Below are 16650 nucleotides of genomic sequence, written 5' to 3' on the forward strand. Positions count from 1 at the left end.
GGCTTCTCTGGCGAGAGGCACAAACAAGACCCAATGACACCAACTCTTACCATACATAATATGCGCAATACATTCACCAAGAACAATTTCATTTATATAAAGACAAATGAATTATCATAACTAAAACAGTAATTATACTTCGTTACTAAAACGTCTACTGACGTTTATGTCAAAAGACTTCGTCTTTGTGCAAAACCATCCTTTCAGTGCTAAGCGCACCACAGATACTACGTACTAGAACATAGCAAAATCAGATAAAATAATGTTAAGAGTGTCATTCTCGAATAGATGTGGTTCTTTCATCCTTATTATGTCATGCAATGTAGACGTACATATCTTTACAAAATATATGGGCATGCGAATATATTTGGTTTTCACATGAATACAAATACAGTAATATAGTTCCTGTCTGTCGATTACCTGACAGACGGCAATATGCAGTGAAAATCAATCAATAATTTTTTATGAGACAGACACTAATAACTATAATAAAAGAAAAATAGCATGGAAACAAGTGAATACCCAAAAACATTAGAAAATAAAATTGTTGTGAGAAGAATTCCTCACAGCCACCCTGAAAGTCATAAGGGAGCCATATGTTTAAGAAGAGATTGGCTAAAGAAAACTATTATAAAAGGAACTATACTAACCTAATCTACTCTAACCTAACCTAACCTAGTAGGCCGTGGTGCTAGATGGAGGGTTCTGCCTCTCTGACCCCCAGGTGAAAGAAACTCTACTTTCTACCAATAGGTCCCCAGTAACACTGCATGTGCGATACCATTCCATGGTCGCCAACATATAATAATATATCAGTTCTGAGGTTAATTACAGTCGACCGCCAAAAAGAAAAAATGTAAATTGTTAATACAAAACCAAAATGCTATAAGAAACTGCAATTTCCAGAGGAGTATGTAACCGCCAAGGCTCTATTAGGTAGATCTAGCTATATATTACTAATCCGCGGCGGCCTAGACTATGGCAGTAGCGGTTTTTCTATGCAGTTTTACCTCCTGAACAAAAATTTCAAGTAATATTTATTCAGACGACGGGTATTAATCAAAGGGGCTCGTACTAAAAAAAACACAAGCGAAATACATTTGACGCTAATTCCTGGTGCTTTCGTATTCGCGGGGACGAACGATGCGAATGCTTACCTACATATATAGAAAATACCCTCTAGCCTATTACTTAGATTAACCTACCTATGTTTAATGAAAGCCAGTGCTGGATTGTGGTACTTACCACTGAAAGAATTTTCGGTTCACTTTAGGTCGATCAGCGACTGGCACTTCCTGATTAGCCCACCACAGGCCTACGGGAACGGCTCAGATTTAATCAATTCTAGTAGCTAGCCCTATACCTATTAGGCTATAACGTACCCGCACAATTAGCAAAAATGCTAAAATTGGATATTTATTACGTAATTTATAGAATCAATCACAAATAAACACACACAAGAAAAACTTGACGTTCCTCCCAATTGAAAGTAGGCGGCCCCGTCTGTCAAGTGTCAACAAAATTGGTAGTAGTAGTAATAAATAGATGTATCTTTGGAAATTGCTACTTTACTTATTCAATTCCTTTGCTTGGGTTGCTTTAACTTTATTGTCTCTGTGACACCATATAAATCTTTTATAAAATCCCCTTATTTTTAATTTCTTATTTCAATAGATCCTCAGTGAAGAATGTTGCTAGTAAAATCTAACAAAGTATGAATATGAAATTTTTATTTATATACCACTCGCATGGACCATCTTTCCTTCTCAGGATGTAATTGGAAATTTTAAAATGACGTATAAAAGTTTTTATAACAAGAGAAAACAGCTTAATTGCTAACTTAGTCTTGACATATGAAACAGTAAAAAAAATCTGTTTACACCTTTCAATAAGTTAGCTATATTTGCAACAGTATCCTTGGAAATGTTATGTAAAAAAACAAATGTCATTCAAATTGTTTTAGTAAATGCTAAATTTCTAAGTTTTTTAATTGAGCTTTAAATTCTCCATATGCTTAAACGGTCAAAAAAGGGATAAAAATATTGGAAATAATCTTCTGATTGCTGAGTATATAACATGCTTGTCAATACCCACCGCTCACCATACTGAACCACTGGCTTGCCTACCCACTAAACTCCTTTGTTTTTATACATACATATCCTCAGATTATGGCCCCCTGCATTCTGCTACACGGTCCCCCAGTTTGGGACCATATATATATATATATAATATATATATATATATATATATATATATATATATATATATATGTGTGTGTGTGTGTGTGTGTGTGTGTGTGTGTGTGTGTGTGTGTGTGTGTGTAACTGAATCACAAAAGTTTGGAACGTGATAAATCCAGAATCCAACAACACCTGGAGAATGAGTAACCTTCCCAAACAAGCACAAACATGGGTACAATTTAAGAACAAAAAGATTAAGTCCAACTGCACAGACACAGGGCCAACCCCTAAGACATTAAAGGATTATACATGGGGCGTACAGCTGACCACATCCAGATCTTTGGTAAACAAAAACTTATTCACAAAAGATATTAAACATACACATACAAAGAAAATATCTCTAAGGCAACTAATTTGTATTTAAGTCTGTAATTATATCTTTGAGGTCATTCTTAAACATGTTACAAATACAAGGGTCTAAGTGAAACAGGCCATGACTAATATTAAAATTACAATGGGAAGTAAGTTGTGTTATGGCAGGTTCTAATATACTTCGTGATAAGACATCTTTTGATCTTGCAATTACTAAACTACCAATCCAGTTTATCTGGTAGTTATTTTCACTTAAATGAATGAATATTGCATTAGATGTTTGCCCAGTTTTGACATAATATTATTGCTGTTTTAATCTTACTTCTAAGCCCTTGCTCGACTGTCCGAGATAAAATGAGAGGCAGTCCATACATGGAATTTTATATATTATGTTGTTGCTTTCCCTGAGGCCATTTTTTATTAACATTCCTTTTAGTGTGTTATTATAAGAAAAAACAAGGTTGACCTTAATGAACTAGGAAATGCACTAACCGGGCGGTTCAAATGCATAAACTATATAAGATTTCGTAGGTCTGACTTGAATCCTATTGTTGATGAAAAGAGTTAAAAATATTCATGAGACAGAGAATGGGAAATAGAACTGATTATGAATGCTGCTTCTGAGTTGTTGCAATAAGATGTTATTTAACAAATATCAATGAATTGAAAATTATGTTTTCCGGTAAATCCGGTAAAATCTTTTAACCAACTAGAGTTAATAGTCTTACACACCTCCGGGCACCGGTACTATTCCCGACTAGCTGGCTCTGCCCGAAATTAGCAGAAGAAAAATTTTAAGTACGTATTACACACCCAATTAAACCAACTTCTTAGATAACTGAACAGTTTAAATATCATTCAAAAATATGATTATTTTACTGTATAAAAAATAATTCAATATATTGTATAATATAAAGAAAATAAACGTAATTTATATTTTTTTTAAATGTAAAATATCGGTTATATGATCGGTAACTAAATGTATGTTTACATTCGTGTTGCAGACGAGACCTTCTGGAATTGCATAAACGTGATCAAATCCCAAATTACTTCCAAACCTGTGAAACTACAAGTCTGCTACTAAGGTAATTACTAGTATCGCAAGGGCAGTACAAATTCATTTGTTTTATTACTACTTTCAGTGCAAAATATATTTTGTAGTTATGTAAAATACTACAGTAGCCCAGGTATACCTATATACCTAGGCTACCTACTGAGTCCGATTCCTATCTAGGTAGAACCAGTCAATTCTAGGGTAGGTACCTAGCCTAGGTAGGCTCTGCTGTACCTGTATCTTTATCGGCGCTCTGATCATTATTGGTAGAAAAAATTGTGATGTTAGGCCTATTTCAACCTCGTAATGCAGTACAAATGTCAAATGGAATAACCTTAGACTAGGCAACGCACGTATTCTAATGAAGGGCTGTTTTTCGTGAATGGCTGCCTGGGTTTTATGACCAAGTTTGCTTATCCCATTACACTTCCCCCCACTTTACCAGTAAACGGGATGACATTGGTATAATAGCTGATGTCTAGGCTGTATCAGTAGGTTAAAGGACCAATCATAATCCAGAACGCTAGATTACCTAGTGTGAACAACCGCATGGACTGGCTCAACTCACCGACGGTCACGGCTGGACACCCTCCAAAAAAGTACTTATAACGCGTCCTGACACCGGAGATGGTCATCAGTCACGAGTTGTTGTTGGTGAGAGATGGAGCTAAAGACCTCTACTCTCCTTTCGAAGTAAGTATTTTCTCCAGAGTTAGAAATTAAGGCCATATTTTAAGCTTTAAACAGAGGTTAATGAAAAGGGTGGCCAACGCAGGCCCACAACACCAAAACGCTTTTTAAATTTTTACTTAACGATTAAAGAAGTTTAGAAGATTGACGCCATCTCGATGTTTGCGGAGTCGCTTGTGTCAACAAACTTCTCATTTCCTGTGATAAATCCGCACACCACTTGTACCTATAGATGCTGGGGCACTTTCATCATAACAATCGTAATATTAGAGCAATTTTATCATTATTGCATTACTATGACAACTAGAATTCATGGAAACAGTTTGTAAATACATCAGCATACTACCTATGTGTGAAGCTCCTCCAAATTAGCAATGATGAACTTTTGCCATTCCTAGAATGCAAACATTAAAGGTTACATTTATTTTAGTCATAGGTATAATTATTAAGAATAATAAAATCAAAATAGTAATATAGACTTAAATAAATGAAAATTGCTATTAAAAATATACAAAATTTTGTCCTAAACAATTCACTAATCTGTCATCTGCTCACTGGTGCTTTTGGCAGCCAGATGTACGTACAGGGTGTCCATAAAGGCCCAATACCATTACAAGTATTTGTTACTCAAAAACCATATAACATAGAGTAATGCAGTTTTTTGAGTCTAAAGAATTTGGTTGGGAGTTTTTTGTGTTTTTTTAGAATTATGAATTTGTTTTGTGTTTAGACGTGTTTAGACAGTAAAGTTTTACATTCAGAGCACTTCATCTTAAAAAAAAAAAAACCTTCCAAAAAACTATTTGCATTACTCTATGTTATATGGTTTTTGAGCAATAAATACTTGTAATGGTACGGGACTTTATGGACACCCTGTACAATAAGACAGAAAAATTGTTCCTGCCATGGCTTCGCTGTGACAATCAAATAACAATCAAATAAGCACTGTGGAGTTTCAGTTGTAATGGCAGTAAGGATGAAACCACCGATTACAAGGTACAAATGCATTTCTGTTCTAAACATAACCCCCGAAATATAACTTATCATAGTTTCACTATTATAGGCAACAAAATGTTTTATTGTGCTGGTTACAATTGCAGTCTTGAGTAATATCATTAAACGTTACATAGCCTATATACGCAAATATTGTCCAAATGAGCGCTAGGAAGGATGTGGTCCCGATTGCAGAGACGAAAGGGACTGGATGCGAGGAGATGCCATATTGGATTTAAAAACTGCCTTGAAAACATATTTTACGAAGACCTCGCTTACTTATTTTAGTTCGTATGGCGCTTTCATACATCCCATTATGTTGACGAAACTTCAATATTTTGAATGGTATGCAGAAAGATGTACTGATTGTATTGTTGTTTCACCAATTAAATATAGCGTGAAAAAGGGTGGTCTTTTCTAGTGAAATGGACTCGATGCGATTGTTTATCCTATCTATTTTTTTTAATGCCTATTGGTTAATCTAAGTAATAGTGGTGCATCAAGTAATATCAGAAATTGCAGTTTCCTCTAGTATTTTTGTTGCTTATTAACAATTTTCCATTAGTTTTTGTTGGTCATTTGTAATTAGCCTGTAATTTACCTTTGAACTCTATCCTACAGTAAGGGGGATCCATTGTGAATGCAGTGTTTTGGGTGGGGTACACCACTAGGAGAATTATTGCCCTACAACTCTATCGTATGGTAAGGGGGACCGATGGGAAAGTGGGTTTATGGGTGGGGTAAATCATTTGGGAGAATGTTTTGGCATATTATTGTGGTATTTCCTGTTATATATGACATTTGGAATGCGAAATACAAGTAGAAATAGCTGCCGAATAAGCCGAGAATGTAGCCGTTTCACAGGCAAAATCCAGCTGCTTCTACTGTTACTATGCCAAATGCTACCAAGCATGCACCATGTTATAGGGGCTCTTTTGGTTCAGACACCGACTCCTAATTGAGGGAAATGGTGTGGGGGGATTTTGGGAGGGACATGTATTTTGCCAATCATGTTGCAATGAGTAAAGAATTTTGGGGGGTTCATATACTAAGTTGGATATATATTCCTTTTCCTTGTTTGTTTTATAATCGTGTCATATTATTTCAGTCTTTGCCCCCTCTGGCCAGGCAACATGGGCTGTTAGATTAGAGTACTATGTTAACTGTCTGAGTCACAGCTGCATCTCTGCTGCCTCCATTGGTAAAATTAGCATTGGTGTTAGCTGTAGACTATCAGTATGTAGAATATTTTTAAGCACATTAACAATTTCAAAGTTCTCTTCTCAGTGGTGTTTCTTGAAGCCTTGTGATGACAATATTGCTAGCAGGCTTTTTTTTTTTTTGTATAACTGTTAAAACCTTAGATGATTGGCGTTTTATTATTTTCAGGGATGTGTTGCAACTGCTGGAATTTCTAAGGAAATATCAACAATAGTATAAAATAAAGTTTCATGAAACCTGTCCTATATTGCTGACCCAAGATGTACTTACTTAGAAGACTTACCAATATAACCTCCACTGTCTGTTCACCATCCAGAATTAAATTTGAAAAACGTAAGTATAGTGGATATAGCTATATGCTTCTCTTCTTCTTCTTTCGATCTTAAGTGTCCCACTCCCACTGTATAGCAGGGTCGGCCGCTCAAGTCAACTTTCTCCTTTCTATTGCTTGCATCTTCCCCCAGTCCCACCTCACCCATATCCCTCCTCACCGCATCCATCCATCTATCCATCTGATCTGTTAACACCCCACACTCCTCTTCCCCATCACTGGCATGTTCATAGCTCTCTTTGATTGGTTCCACCCCCTCTTATTATATGGCCACAGTATCTCAGATGAGCTTTTTGCTTCTCTCTTGTGTTTTAATCTTTAGTTTTTCCAGGATCACGAACATTTTCGTGATTATATGTCGATACAAATTGTACATGTGGTAATTGTTTACTTATTTGAAAGGAGCCTATACAGTATATACAGTTTGAAGAGGTGTACTTTAATAACACTGCCAATTTCCAGGTACTCAGAGGAAATTTTCACAAACTTTCCAATGTCTCTTATGATTATTCATAACCTTGATGAGTCAGGAACCCCCTTTTTCAGCCAGCAATGTTACCTAAATAAGTCATTGCAACAAAGCTAGTGTATTTACCCCAGCAGTTCAAAGACAGTAGACTTGACTTCTTAATTGCTCAGTACATATCAAAGTTAGTTGGTCCTTTAAACTAGAATGTGGTCTATCTCTGAGCTCAGTACAATTTTAGAATAATTTTTATAACTTTCAACATAGAAATCTGTTTTACAGTTGTTCACCTGCTTCTGCATCCACTTACAATGTCGGCTAAAAGAAATTCCATGCACTCTTCTCCATCTAGAACTAGCCGATACATATATAATTAATGAGCCAAATTGAGGTCCAGTCACACATTAAAGAAAAATTAGGCAGTGAGAGAATATTTTCATATCAAGTGATATTTTTAGTAACTTCTCATGAGCATTATTATGTCAATTTTTGTGAGTTAGTGGCTTTTGTATTTAAAGAAACATGGCTCAATCACTTTTATTTTTTTTATTAACAGGCGGTTTTGCTAAAGTACAGTTTCGCCACTCACAAAAACAACTACAGCAGCTGGTCAGAGAGGATCAACAATATGTACAAAGTGAGTAGCAGTATTTATATAACAAACTTTTATTATATTAATATAGTTCTGTGTGCACAAGTTTCTGTCTTAATGTTTGGTCTCAATTACCAGAAGTTGCAGTTTTTTATTTTCTTTTTTCTGAAAGTTGCCTGTGCGTACTCTGTTTTATTATCAGTTTGAATAGTGGCAAGTAAAAGCTTTATTAACTTTCTCTGGTTCAAGCGGATTCTTTTTCATTAAGCTTAATTTGTATTATATAGCTGCTGGGTACATTTTGCTTGAAAAGTGCAGTGAATTTGTCTTATTTTCACTCTCATGCATTGGCTTGTGGTAATCATGTGTAATATTTCTTTTCCAGAGCAAATGGGAATGATTTTGGGAGTATTTCCTAATGTGAGAGGAACTTTGAATAACATGTTTTATAACCTGAGCACCAATTTGGATCCCTCTTACAAGTAAGTGTTATTAATATCCCTGCTATTCAGTGAATACTTTGAGGGCACCTTTACCACTCCATATAATTACAATACGTTTTATCTTGTTGCCGTCTGTTTTGTAAGTTATCTCTATGTTCCAGGCGTTTTATCTAGTGTGAGAAATTGTAACTCATAAGTTCTCATTAATGCATTATTGAAACAAACCAGCCAAATAACTGGTTATTATAATTTTTCTTTCATGTGTTGGTTTGAGCTTTAGAAGTAGCTGTATGTAAGTTATGTTAATTTTTTTTAATGTTTTTCCATTTTTTAAGATGATCAGCCTTCATGATTTTCCAGATGTCATCATACAACATCAGCAGTTGGAAGAGTCAGCAACCAGTTAGTGTACCACACAACATTTACAATTAATTGGCCCAAATCAATGTCATTTACTGGCTATGGAATCAAGAAAAGGGATGCCGAACAGAATGCTATGGTAAAAGCACTGGAGTATCTGTACAATGGTAAGTACTTATACATAATGTAATGTTAATCATCAAAGGAATTTCTATTAATTAGATGAATTTTGCTTTGATTATACCAATGCTTGCTTAAGGTTTTTTGTTTAACTTCTGCACATAATAAAACTGTGATTTGGAGGATGACTGTTATTTGTTTTTATTTCTACTTGCGATGTTTTCAGAGAGTCTCATAACATCGAGTGGCCATCCAGTTACAGTATCTCAAGAAGAAAAGCAGAAACTAATTGATAAGTGGTCCTGTCCACCAGTTCTAACAGTGCCATACCATCTTTTGGAAGAAGGATGGAAATTATTAGATAACTTTGAAGAGGTCAGTACGTTTTTGTGTCATTTGTAACTGTTGGGGTAAACGTATCTTTATTTTAAAGGTGATAGGCAAGTAATTATGTAATAATTATTTTAAAGGTGATAGGCAAGTAATTATGTAATAATGTAGTGAATGCTATATGTGGAGCATAAAAATATTATCTTAAAAGTATGTGTTTTAAGTTAAAGTACTTGTTGATTGCTTACATTAAATGATTATGATTGCCTAAGGTAATTGCGTTTCTTTGGAATATTACTCCGGGTCTTTACTGTGTTTTAATTTTAGTTTGTTCCTATGCAATGTGCAAACCCTCAGACCTTTATAATAGGAATTACTTATGGCATAGCCTGGACACGGCTGTTGAAATCTTTGAAACAAGGCAATTCGGCAGTTTACTACTAGTCTAGTAGTTGGGAGTCCCTCCCGACCAGATGTAAATATTCCAATTTGCTTTTGGCCATTGTCAGTGAAAGACATGTTTCTTCAACTTTCTGCCCGACTGTTTTCAAGCTGATTTCTTTTCAATCCCTGTGGGATTTTTTCTTGTTTTTGTGAGTTATGTGTATAATTGTGTTCTTTGTGCGTTTGATTGTAATATCTTTGAAATGCAAACCCAAGAATCACAATCGCTTAATCCCCACAGCCTGGGGATTGCATATACTATATGATCATATATAGCTTAGGGGCAGTGCACAGATATTCGTAGATATATGATCAAGATTTGGCACTGTACAGTTTGAATGAATTTTGCAGGAAAGATGTTCCTAGTTCCATATATCACTTGTGTGAGTGAGCTGAGAAGCCCTCAGTCTTGCTCGAGGTGGTAAGGGGGAATGTGGTTACAAATTTGCATCCAAGGATCCGTCATAAATGTTTTACAATAAATATGTTAAAGATTTGTTCTCGGTTTTATTTCTTTTATGATATTGTTTGGGGTGTAATTTCAATTTGACAAAATAAAATTTTAAAAAACATTAAAAAGAATCCTTATAAATGTGTAAAATTAGCGCATTTTTTACGATTGTCATAGGGGAAAAGAGGCCCGCAACTAGTGGGAATTATTCACTTACAACTTCCAGCACCTCAGTGGTGTGATCGGTTTGGTCTTGACCTGCCACCTCGGTTGGCGCAAGTTCAGTTCTCGGGTATTCCACTGAGGGGTTAGAGATCTGTATTTCTGGTGATAGAAGTTCACTCTCGTCGTGGTTCAGAAGTCACGTTAAGCTATTGGTCCCGTTGCTGAATAACCCCTGGTTCCATGCAATGTAAAAACACAATACAAACAAACAAACAATCTTACAACTTTGTATGGAAGAGACAGAAGTTGTTTTAGAATTTTTTTCATATACCATGTGAATATACATATCTTCCTCTTTTCATTGATGAGATTCTTTTAGTTTTTCTTTTAAATTTGCCACCCTTAAATTAAGCCCGGTCGTGTGTGTATTATGCATTAGCATATATTAGCCCGCATTTTGAGGGTTAAGCCTGCCCCCAGTCAGCGGTACCCTGAGATGCAGGGAAAGGAATACAGTAGCTTCCTCACACCCTATGTTCCTCTTGCTAAGGGCATGAGTGTCATATCAATAATCGCTGTGCCAATTGTTGTGATTGGTTTATGGCACAGTGGGGAGGTTTGCTGGGAGGGGGCTTTGTCTTCCTCTTCCGACTCGTCAGGGAAGGAAGAACAAGTGGGCCTGGCAACCAGGGCAACACTTCTCTAGGGGTCTCCTCTCGCTCTGAAGGTACACCATAGGGGCGAAGGGTGCCCCTAACCTAAGCGGACTTTATCTTCCGCAGGTGAGGTGTTGGAACTGGATCAGGTGGATGCTTCACTGGCCCTTGTGGGCCTCCATGTGTAAATGCATTACTGGCACACTTGATCTGTGCCAGTGCTGTACTTTGGTAACTGATGCTGTAGTCACCCCCACTACATCTACGGTGACTCAGCACAGATTTGGTCTTGCGCACCACCCAACCAATGTGACCCCTACTGTGGTGTTGGGTACACGTGCTCATCTACCAGCTTGCCATATCCCAGTGCCCGTGACTTCAGTGCCATATCCTCCTCCTGGTTTCAGAGTGGCACCCATGCCTGTTCCTGTTGTCCCTGCTCCTCCTCTGTCACCCATGGCGGTGTCAGAGGTGACCCGCCTGCTATTCCTGTTGCTGTTTATGGGCCTGCTCCCAGACTGCCAAGTCGTCTGGTGCTCCTTGGTGGGACCTGATAGCTTTCCTGTGGAAAATCAAAGAATTCTCAGAAGGTATTGTCTTCATCTTTATGGTCGTCTGCTGCCTCCTCGCTTCCCTCTTCGAAGGCTTTCCGGCCTAAGAGGAGGAAGATAGTTTCCCCGCCCCCTAAGAAGTCTCGTCACAAGGCTTCTAAGGGTCTGCATCCTCTCCCTGAGGAAGCAGTTGGCTCTCTCATTGGCTTGCGTGCTCCTTCAGGTGTGGGAACTGTGACGCTATCCCCAGGGTCTAGTGTCACGGGGCCCCCAGCCCCCAGGAGTTCGGGCACAGGTTCATTCTCTTGTCTCTAGTTCTAAGAGCTCTGTCCCTGGAACCGGAGCTGTGTTGGGTACTTGTTCGCGAGTCTTACCAAGTGTGCAGCCCTCCAAGGGGAGACACGCACCCACTGTCACTGATGGAGAGACCTCTCACCATCGTGACAGTGGCACAGGACAAGAGAAGAGACTGAGTTGCGTTAGTGAGTCGACCCTACCTGTGAAAGCCAAGCCTGGCTCTTCATCAGGTGCCTGGGAATATGTCTCTGTCTCTCAGGACAAGACATCTGGAGGGGCTAAGAGGAGGTCCTCTGTACAGTCCTCTTCGCATGAAGTTTCATCTTCGAAGAGTAATGGGCTTGAGGATGGTACATGTTCTCGCCAACCTGCTGGCCACCGAGTACAACGAGGCTGGGCACATCAGCAGTGCAGCAAAAACCTGTGCACTCTCCATGAGAAATCATCTTGCCGAGGCGACCATGCTCTCTTAGACCTGTGCTGCCTTCATCACCGCATGTTGATGATCACTCATGGCTCATTCCTTCTGACAGCGTTGCTGGTAAGACGGATAAGAGCATCCAGTCCTCCTCTCCTATTCCCTCTTACTTCCTCAGGATACACCAGGAGGGGTTAGGTGGATATGAGGAATTCTGCAGAGTGCTCTTCTCCGCAGGGTTCATCGATGGGGGCCTACGTTCCTGGAGGGGTTTTAGGGCCCCAGCTGATGTACGCCCGCATCTTTGAGGATGGATCAAGGGGGTCTGGCAAGGTTCTCTCTCCTGGGAGAGTAGATTGGAAGGACCGATCTCTGTAAGAGCTTGAGGGCCCGTTGCCAAGAGACTCGGACAATCAAGATACAGAGGATTTTTGGTGATTTCGTAGCACTGATTCGTCAGTACAACAATCTCGGGGAAGCAACTACGGCCTCTTCTTTGGTTCAGGAGATTGCCCCTCTCGGTTTGAAACTACATTCTCTTCATCAGTTCGGGAGATTGCCCCTCTCAGTTCAAATCTTTCTGGGGTCCTAAGAAGGAACCCAAGGTTTCAACGTGGCTGCTGTGGTCTGTGCTTGCTGATGGAGTGAACATTGTTGTTTTGGGACAGGAGAATTCCCTTTGGTCTAATTGGTCAAACCAGGTGCTTCCTTCTCCTCTACCTTGTCAGAGGCATTTCTACACGCCCTCGGAGAGGTCTCTACCGACTAAGCAGGTTGACATAAACCTGGTACCTCTTGGTTCTGGTCTGTCGTTGCAGAAACCTTGGAAGCTACTACCATGGTAAGCTTTCCAGGCAGTCTCTTGGCTAGACTTGTGGGTCCTTCATGGTGTTTAAGGTTGCTGCCTCTTCTGGAGCTATCATTCCAGGAGAAGACTCAGCTCTGGGAGACAGTGCCAGTATGGAGGTAGGGCTATTTCCTACCTGTCCCAAGAGATGGCAAACCTTTGGGTGAACCTGGTGCTCAAGAGAATGGACGTTGTTCTCTCTCGTGTAGCCAGGTCTCTCAGTCATTAGTCGTTATTGACCCTTCGCAGTGGACTTTTGCAGGGTTCGACATCTCTCTTCAACAGGGAACAAGTAGATGCTGCAGTAGACAAGCATCAGGATGAGGATAAAGACCTCTGGGTCTTTGCGCTTCATTGCGGCTAGCCCCTCGAGTCTAGCTAGCTCTTCCTTGGCCCCTAAGAAGTCCTCCTCTTCCAAGAGTGCCCATGGAACGACCGAGCCTTCTTCTCTCCCGTCGAAGGGGCGGCAGTCACGTCACTTTCAGCCCTCCTTGCCTGCAGGAAGGGGGTAAGGGATAGAAGGGGAAATGCGAGGGGCGGCGTTCCCCTCTACCTGCTGCCACATGGTGGGGGGGGGGGGGGGGGTGGGGGGGGGGGGGGGGGTTTGCCTATTCAAGCTATTGGGCAACATGGCAGCGATGTGGAGCGGAGACCTGGGTAGTAGTTGTCCTTCAGGAGGGGGGATGTCTACTCCCCTTCAAGTCTCCACCACCTTTCACCAACCACCTGGTCTGTTTACAATCTTACCTCGAAGTTTCCAAGAAGTACCAAGCACTGTTGCAAGAGGGGCAGAAGATGCTGTGGAAGTCGTGTCAGGGTGGTCTCCAGGGTTTTACAGTTGAGTCTTTCTTGTATAGAAGACTTCTGGTGGCTGTAGACCAGTCATAGACCTCTCCCCTGAACCGATTCATTCGCCTGACTTGGTTCAAATACGGCACATACTGTGCTCAGGGAGAACAACTTCATGCTTACAATGGACTTGAAGGAAGCATATTTAGCCATCCATGAGTTGTTCGGCAAGTACCTTCACTTCGTCCTAGGGGAGATGTTATACCAGTTCAGGGACTCTGTTTCAGGCCCTCCACTGCTCCTGAGGTATGTCGACAATTGGCTGGTCCTGGCAAGCTCCTGCTCGCAGTTGCTACAGGACAGGGATCAGCTCCTCATGTTTTGCCGCGATCTACAGATCACGATAAATCTCGAGAAGTCCAATCTGAGCCCAATCAGAAGACGAAGTATCTGGGCATGCTGTTAGACACGGTAGCAGTAAGAGTCTTCCCCTCAGGCTATTGTATCAGCAGGTTCAGAGAGGCAGCACTGCTGTTCCTGTCTTGCTAGGAACAGTAAGATGATAGGTCACCTGTTGTCTCTGGAGAAGCTGGTCCCTCATGGGTGTCTTCACCTTCGATCTCTCTAGTGGAGAGAGAAAGTTTTGGTCATAGTCCTGTGACCCTCAATCCGCTCTTGTCTCCCTCTCCCAGGAGGTGTGAGAGGATTTGGACTGGTGGCTCAGTAACAGGAACCTCTTAATAGGAGTGGATCTTCACAAACCCCCCCCCCCCCCCCCCCCCCCCCCTCAAACCCCCCCCCCCCCCCCCCCCCCCCCCCCCCCCCCCCCCCCCCCATCCCATCATGCTTCTGTTCTTAGATGCATTGACTGAGGAATAGGGCACACACCTGGAGGAATAGGGCACACACCTTCACATCAACATCATGGAACTCAAGGCAGTTGTCATGGCTCTCCAAAGGTTTCAGGATCAAGTGATAGGACATTCTGTGGTACTGATGAGCGATATGAGCGACAGTACCACAGTAGTGGCATACGTCAACAAGTGGGTCTTGCTTCTCTCTCGCTTCACCATTTGACAATGCAGGTGCACGAGTACCGCCCCACTAAATGGAGCTGTCAGCTAGGTACATTCTAGACAAGAGGAATGAAGTGGCAGACAAGCTCAGCCACCAAAATTAGGTAATAGGAACCAAGTGGTCCCTACACCAAGACATGGCGGAAAGGTTGTTCATCCTATGGGGGTGACCAGTCATGACTTGTTTGCCACCCTGGTATGACAGGAAGTTGGAGACCATCTGCTCCATTGTAGCGGACCCATGGGCCGCCATAGAGGATGCGTTCCAACACCCTTGGGACAACCTTGAAGTTTACACTGTTCCCTTGTTTTGCATGATTTGCCTGGTGATCAGCAGTGTTGGCCCCTCGTATCCCAACCTTCTGGCTCTTCTGTCCGAGGCACCAGAGAGATTACTCCTTGGCACGAGCTTCTGTGTCAACCGCACATGGAACAGTGCCATCTCTTGTGAGAAAGAGGCTTTTTTCACCAAGCAGCAACAGAGATGGGAGGATACCTCAGACAATCCTCTGCAGCAATATACTGGTAAAATGGGCTGTCTTCTGTGGTTGGTGTCGTAGACAGGGTATCTCTCTGGTTGTAGCCACTCTTCAGCAGGTTGCTGACTTCCTCATCTTCCTTCACCAAGAGGAAGCTCTTCTCTGTTTCAGCTGTAAAAGGCTATAGGGCCATGCTAAGCGTGATCTTGAAGCTGAAGGGTATTAATATCTCTTCCTCCTTTGAGATATCATTACTCATGAGGAGCTTCGAAAGGTCTTGGCCACCTAGGAGTCTCAGGCCTCTTGTGAGGGATATGACTCTCGTGTTGCAGAGCCTGACTGGTGCCCTGAACGAGCCCCTTTGAGAGTCATCTGACCCTCAAGACCATTTTTCTGCTATCCCTGGCATTGGCAAAGAGAGTTGGTGAACATCATGGTCAACTTAATGGCCCCATGGTCTTTCCTTCGATGTAAAATAGTCAAGGAGATGGGGATTGGTTACACTCAATTTTGTCCTGGATTGTGTTAGTGAAGACTCGGAATCCATCGGTCCCTAATGCGAGATCCTAGTCTTTCACCATCCCCTCCCTAAGTGACTTTGTTGGTGATGATCCAGACGAGATGCTGCTCTGTCCCGTTGAGCGCTAAGGCACTATCTGAAGAGGACTCAACATCTTCAGCCTGAGTGTCGACGACTCTTTGTTACCACTGGAGGTTCCAAGAAAGAAGTGTCAAGGAACACTATTTCTTTGTGGCTTTGTGAGACATCAGGTTTTACACTTACTGCCCACTTCATGCCACTCCTCAATCTGCTACCTGGGCCTAAAGCAAATTGAAATGTTTACATCTGGTCGAGAGGGACTCCCGTAAACTACTGAACTGCCTTATTTGAAAGATTTCAGTGGCCGTTTCCAGGCTACGCCTTATGTAATTCCAGTTGTAAAGGACCTCAGGTATGTTTAGTTGGGGAAAAAAAACTATTTACTTTCAAAAATTGAGAATTTGTTGATAATTACCATTGCCTAGCATCCATCTTTTTTCTTGGAGAGTGTTTTTGTTATAAAATGGTAATGAACGCAGTAAAATATTTGTTTTTTCTGAATATGATAATATTTTTTTGTGCAATGTGAAATGGTTTTTTGAGGTAGCAGAATGTATTTGGAATGTTTATTCTGGCAAGAAATTACTTTTTTATACATTCTTAAAGGAGAGAATCAATTATAACGTACATCATCAGTTATAGTTGCTGCCGACTACATGTGCATAATTGGAAAGAGACATTTGAAATAGAAATAGCTCTTTGGTTTGTAAATTTGTTATTGCAA

General features: G+C 40.8%; 1 protein-coding gene across 1 annotated transcript in view; it reads left to right on the forward strand.

Annotated features, from left to right (window-relative positions):
- The first annotated feature begins 3537 nt into the window (after positions 1–3537).
- Positions 3538–16650, forward strand: part of LOC135198432 (ATP-dependent RNA helicase DHX30-like) — a 34627-nt gene continuing 21514 nt past the window's right edge. The window contains 6 exon segments of the mRNA XM_064225965.1: positions 3538–3637; positions 6679–6843; positions 7864–7944; positions 8285–8381; positions 8703–8869; positions 9049–9197. Coding sequence (XP_064082035.1) covers positions 6771–6843; positions 7864–7944; positions 8285–8381; positions 8703–8869; positions 9049–9197 — 567 coding nt within the window. The 5' untranslated portion in view covers positions 3538–3637; positions 6679–6770.

This window comes from Macrobrachium nipponense, chromosome 22 (assembly GCF_015104395.2).
Source record: "Macrobrachium nipponense isolate FS-2020 chromosome 22, ASM1510439v2, whole genome shotgun sequence".
Taxonomy (NCBI): Eukaryota; Metazoa; Arthropoda; class Malacostraca; order Decapoda; family Palaemonidae; genus Macrobrachium; species Macrobrachium nipponense.